The 6,138-nt window shown below is 36.8% G+C and overlaps 1 protein-coding gene across 1 annotated transcript; it reads right to left on the minus strand.

The window, feature by feature from the left end:
* Window positions 1-1,482: 1,482 nt before the first annotated feature.
* LOC107771837 (uncharacterized) lies at window positions 1,483-5,848 on the minus strand. The gene is made up of 2 exons (XM_016591286.2): window positions 3,037-5,848; window positions 1,483-2,042 (listed from the first exon to the last, which is right to left on the minus strand). The coding sequence occupies exons 1-2, from the start codon at window positions 5,591-5,593 to the stop codon at window positions 1,705-1,707; spliced, it is 2,895 nt and encodes a 964-aa protein (XP_016446772.2). The 5' UTR covers window positions 5,594-5,848; the 3' UTR covers window positions 1,483-1,704.
* Between the last annotated feature and the right edge of the window lie 290 nt (window positions 5,849-6,138).

Consider the following 6,138-nt stretch of genomic DNA (forward strand, 5'->3'; position numbering starts at 1 on the left):
CACAAGGTATGCACGTGAAGGGGATAAGCATAAGTGATTATATCTGATATCTCCTGAACGAAAAGGTTGCATAATTGATAAGGAGCAGGACTCCTTACTTGAAGAGAACTCTATCCTAGATAAGGGAGGAGTTAGAAGTTGAATATAACTAGAACTTTTCCACCATGGAAGAGTAAAGCATTAGAACTCTAGTTATTTCTTATTCTACTAACTCTATAAATATTAGTGGTGTTCTCTTTTACAGGTGGCACACAAACACTGAAGTTAAACAAGAATTGAGAGCAAAATAGCAAGGCATTTTGCAAGCAATTCCTATGTGTTTCAAGTATGCGAACCTAAAGCTACATGAACCAGATAGAAGAACCAGTTCCAAGTGTCTGTCTTTTATTCTAGTTCCATTGTAGTAGAGTTTTTGAGATGTACCTTTCATCTTTCTCTAGAAGCATTTGTACTAGGTACTTTGAGTTGTATTATTCAAGTTAGAGTTAACTTGAAGTTGTCGCAATAGCCTGAGGCTAGTTTCCACAGAGGGTTAGAGGTAATCCTTATGTTTATAAGAGTTTTGTAAATGCTGTTTTTGGCTTAGTAATTTAGTGAAGTGTTGGGAAAAATCCTACTGGGAAGTAGGTCGTGATTTTTTTACCTTTTTAGCTGGGTATTTTTCACGTAAAAATACTTGTGTTCTTTACTTTCTGCATTTATTATTCCGCAACTGTAGTGTAAGGAACTCGTAGAAGAACCAGGTCCTTCTATAATTTGTGCACACAAAAAATTGGACACCACACAAATTACCCCTCTTGTGTGGTATTGAAGTATAAAATATCACGCGTTAACTAGAGATAAGATTTGAAGAATATTATTTGGATATGAAAATATAATTGGGATATGATTTGAAAGTATTAAGGATGTCTGGAAGTAGAGAGGAGTGAATTGAAAATGTCAACAAAAAAGGATGTTCAAAGTGAAACAAGGCCTAACTTAGAAGATATATATCTTTGCATATATATATGGAAATTTTTACTATGGTTTAAACATAAATATTGTTAGTAGGATTGTTACATTATTATTATCTAAACCACAGTAAAGATTCAATGTGAATGAATAAAGAATTAGATGAAAGAATGACCTAAATTAAACAACTAATTAAAGAATAAATTAAATTAAATAACTTATGTACAAAAGACAATTTAAGTCATGATACAATAACAACAATATGCCCCTTGTATTCCCATAAGTGTATGACTTTATGGAGCTAGAAAAGATATTTGCGATAGACCATTGACTCAAGAAATTTAAGTCATGATGTCCTCTTTTATTAATGTCACGCCCCAAAAAAGATGAGGGCATGACGTGTACTCGATGTCTTAAAAACCTATTGAGTTTAACGTGACATACCCGACATAACCCATGCCTGACATTAAAACTATGCCAAGTTCAAAGGTAGTTAGTTAAGTACTGATTATTCTCTAACATTTAACCATATAGCAACTGCTCACTTCAATTAATTTCTAATTTCACATTTGCAAAGCTAGCAAATGACAAAAGGGTTTCCTCAGGCACACAAGTTAAAAAAAAAGAAAAAAAAAGAAAGGAAACTACGTGAATAATGATAATTAAAAAAGATATATAAGAATTAGTAGCTTCTGCTGCTTGATTAATTATTCGATCCCACGATTAGCTAGATGATCAATTATATGGGAAACATCATTGGATTTGGAAAGTATTTGGTTGTTTAGCTTGAGAAAGCATCTGGACTACTTCCCGCATGGTGGGCCTCTCTACGCTGTACTCTTCAACACACAGCATTGCCACGAAAAATACTTGCATCGCTTCTGCAGTTGCAACATTTTTAAGCCTCTCATCCAATATTTTGACCACTCCTTCTTTGCTCCAATTAGTTTCCCTTTTGGCCCATTGCACAATGTCCACTCCTTCTTCTCCAAAATTCCCCACTGGCCTTCGTCCTGTTATGAGCTCCAATAATACCACTCCGTAGCTATATACGTCGCTTTTCTCATCAATTTTCAGCGTGTATGCATATTCTGTAAAAAAGATATTAAGAAAAAAAAATTTGACATGTCAAGAGCAAAACTTTGTATAGTATTATTCTTTGTTACACTATAGGACCATAATCTGAAAGGTTAGAAGTTAATAAGTTATTCTCCCTTCCACTATATCTCTTTGTAGGTGGGAAAGAAAATAAAGTATACACATCACTAAAAGAAAAAAAGTAACCAACACAATTAATTAAGTTAAGGAGAAAGCCAGTTGTTTGTATTCCAAACACGTGCTCCTCTTTATAGGGCTTGGAGAAAGTAAGCCTTGGATCAGAATCTTGATTCTTGGGATAAATTTTACTGCTTTTATATTCACACTACATTTTGGGTCAAAAAGTTGCTTTGGATTGCTCTTTATGAATCCAAGGTTACGTTCTTAATAATTCTAGTGAAGAGAAGAGGAATAAACCATCACTATTATTCAGCAGAATTAATTGTTTTAAAAAAGTACAAGGAATATTCCTTAATGTTTGTGTTCTTTTCTTGGAGATTAGTACTGCACATATTTTACTCCGTTCAAGAAAACAACCTTAGCTTGTGGTATCTTTTGCGTCTTACCTGAAAATGATGAGGTGGAACAAACTTTGAGATTTCAAGATTCCAACCACCGTAAATATGTCAATAGCTTGCCGCACTTCAAATTTAGCATGGATCTAGAATATTAACTTCTCTCTTTAATTGCTAGTTCTTTTAATTTTTGCAAATTAAGTTTATTTTCAAAATATTCGACGTTTAAAATTAAAAATAAGAAGCAACTTATTACTTTTCTTTCTTCTAAATCTATCATTACTGCTCTAATTAGTGGAGTAAGCGAAACATTTAAAGAAAGATAAATGATAGTTTAGACAAATACTCGTAAATATTAAATGTCTTTTTTAAAGGGTGTAACAAATAATATGGACAGAAGTGAGTAATCATATCTATGGACAAATTAGAGGCTTAAATTTGAGAAGCAAAATTAATGGGGTAAAAGAGTTACCTGGAGCAATGTAGCCATACGAGCCTGCAATTGCAGACATGCACTCTGAGGTACCATTATTCTGCAAGTACTTGGCTAATCCAAAATCTGCAACATGAGCTTCCAGTTCTGAATTCAACAATATATTATTGGACTTGACATCGCGGTGGATTATCATAGGCGAGCAATCATGGTGCAAATAAGAAAGGCCCTTAGCAGCTTCTATGGCTATTTTTAGCCTAGTGTCCCACTGGAGAAGTCCGCCGTTCTTCCCATGAAGCACTTCACCTAAGCTACCATTTGGCATATACTCATAAACCAGCAAATTGATTTCCTTGTTTGAACAAAATGCCAGTAGTCTAACAATGTACCTATGCCTGATCTTTCCTAATGTTTTAACTTCAGCAGATAGACCATTGTCATGGGTACCTTTGCTAATTCCCAACTTCTTCACTGCCACATGATCACCATTTGGCATGTTTCCCCTATACACTGTCCCTGCTCCACCTCTTCCTATGATGTTGTTATCTTTCAAGCACTGCAAAATGTCTTCACTTCCGAATTCGAGCTTTTGAAATGCTGTCAGCTTCCAGGAATTTGAATTCTTACTCCCCTTTCTTGTCTTGATTATTGCTAGGACAACAAAAATGAGAGAGCAGACTAAGAGTCCAAATGCAAATATAAACTTGTATTTTGTTGGAACCTTGGCTTTTTTGTCACTTCCATCACCAAGTTGTGACGGTGCGTTGGATGTTATGTTGCAAGGAGTCAAGTAGGATCCACAAAGATAAGGGTTGCCAATGAAGGAAGTTGAGTTGAAAAATAAATATTGTCCTGTTTCAGGTATTGATCCAGTTAAGTTATTGTGGGAAAAGTCTGCTGAAGTTAAGCTCTTCATTGAGCCAATCTCCTCGGGAAGGCTATCGTTGAAGTGATTCCAAGAAATATTGATGTAAGTTAGGATGTGAATTTGAGCAATTTGAACTGGGATAGGACCAGAAAGTTGATTTTGGCTCAAATCCAAGTAAGTTAGTGAAAGACAGTTACCAATTTCAGGAGGGATTCTGCCAGAGAAATTGTTCCTACTCAGGTCCAGCTTTGAGATGCTTTTCAGTCTGCTTATATCAGAAGGAATATCGCCTGAGAATCGATTTCCACTTAATAAAAGATTCTTCAAGCCTGAAAATTTTCCAATAGCACTGGGAAGTGCACCAGACAAGCGATTGTTCGACAGGTTCAGCCCTTCAAGTTTGGACGATACCGAACTTTTCTTGTTTGAGAGTTGTCCACTGATGTAATTGTTCTGTAGTTCCACCAGTGACAACTCTGGCAAATAAAGGAACCCTGTCGGTATTGATCCACTTAAGTAATTCTGCCCCATTCTGACTCTGGACAAAGAGTGACACTGGCCAAAATCATCAGGTAAAGGTCCAAAGAGAAAATTATTAAGTAAAATCAAGATCCTCAAATTCCTCCCTAAGCATAGAGATTTTGGTATCAAGCCAGTGAGTCTATTACTAGAAAGATCAATCTCAACTAGTTTACCATTCATCCCTAGTTTCGAAGGTATGAATCCAGTGAAATTATTCCGCCAAAGATTCAGCACCTCCAATTCTGGTAGCTCCGCAATGCATTGGGGAATCTCACCACGCACATTGTTGATAAACAAGTTCAACAGGGTGAGCTCTTGGAGTCCCGAGAATTCAATTGGGATCGCTCCTGTGAGTTCATTGATGGAAAGATCAAGCGATTTCAAGCTCGTCAAATTTCCAAGCTCAGGAGGAATCATCCCAGTAAGTTGATTTTTTTGCAAGAAGAGAGTGTCCAACATGTTAAGATTACCAAGTTCTGCTGGAATCGGCCCGTCCAAGTTGCAGCTGGAAAGGTCTAAATGAACCAAATTGACCAGTTTTCCCAACTCTTGTGGAATTCCCCCATCAAACTGATTGAAATAACCCAATTGCAGCCATCTGAGGTTTGTAAGGTTGCCCAACTCACGAGGTATAGGACCGCGCAAGTCATTTCCCGCAAGAGACAGGAACTCAAGCTGATTAAAATTACCATAGCCCAAAGGAATTTGCCCCGAAAAGTAGTTGCCCCCGAAATCCAAATGTTTCAGCTGCAGAAGTTGAGTGACTACCAAGGGGAGTGGGCCAGAAAAATTGTTGTTATAAGCATCCAGCACTTGAAGAGCCTTCAACCTTGGAATCTCCCAGCTCAAATTTCCACTAAACAAGTTGTTGGAAATATTCAGGATTTGAAGTGTAGTAAGCTCATGAATATTAGGTGAGAGAGAGCCAGAGATGTTTAGATTGGAGATATCAATAGAAGTTACTGATTTGGTGTCGTCACATGTGATGCCGTTCCAAGAGCAGAGATACATATAATTTGACATGTTCCAACTAGACAGAGTACTAGGAATAGAGGCTACAAAATCTTGTTTCAGAGAAACTAGAATCTTGGCCTGTCGTCTCAGAGACAGATTATGGGGTTGGGACGAAGTGATGACATGAGGAGAAGTGAGGAACACGAGGAGGAAATAAGTGAAAAAGAAGAGAATTGTACCAGAAGCAGCCATTTAGATACTTAGTAAGTGAAGTTACTGAAGTTTGAATACTTTGGGAAACATCAAACAGAAGAAGCTGCAGGTGTTTGGAAGGATTCCATTGATAGTGAGAAAGGATGATGGTAAGTTTCGGCCTTGGATGCTGTTGATTTGTAGCTCTAACTTTTCCCATTTTAATTCTTAATTATTTTCCTTTGTATTTTGGATTCATCATCTTTAACTTTGTGGAGGAAAAGCAAAAGCAAAAGCAAAAGAAAAAGCAAACTTAACATAAAGATGCATTGGCAACAGACCATTTGAGCAACTACATTCTGAACTCCGTTGCTTTTAAGGCAAAATTACTTGTGTGCCCACACGATGAATTTATCCTTTCCTCCCCCCACCAAAACTTGTAAGCTGATAGCTATGCTCTCCGCTTGCTGTAGTTTGAGTTGACACGAAAGATAGCATGTAATTAACGTGTTAATTGAACTCTCAAAATTTTCCACCGATACAAAATTCATGTATTCTATTGTTGTTCACCATTATCTTTTCCAAAATTAGTGATGATACCATAA

Source organism: Nicotiana tabacum, chromosome 19, assembly GCF_000715075.1.
Source record: "Nicotiana tabacum cultivar K326 chromosome 19, ASM71507v2, whole genome shotgun sequence".
In the NCBI taxonomy this organism is placed as follows: Eukaryota; Viridiplantae; Streptophyta; class Magnoliopsida; order Solanales; family Solanaceae; genus Nicotiana; species Nicotiana tabacum.

Coding starts and splice junctions, on each gene's coding strand:
- LOC107771837 (XM_016591286.2), bottom strand. CDS start 5,593: ATGGCTGCTTCTGGTACAATTCTCTTCTTTTTCACTTATTTCCTCCTC. Junction 2,043..3,036: donor GTATGGCTACATTGCTCCAG/GTAACTCTTTTA, acceptor TCTTTTTTACAG/AATATGCATACACGCTGAAA.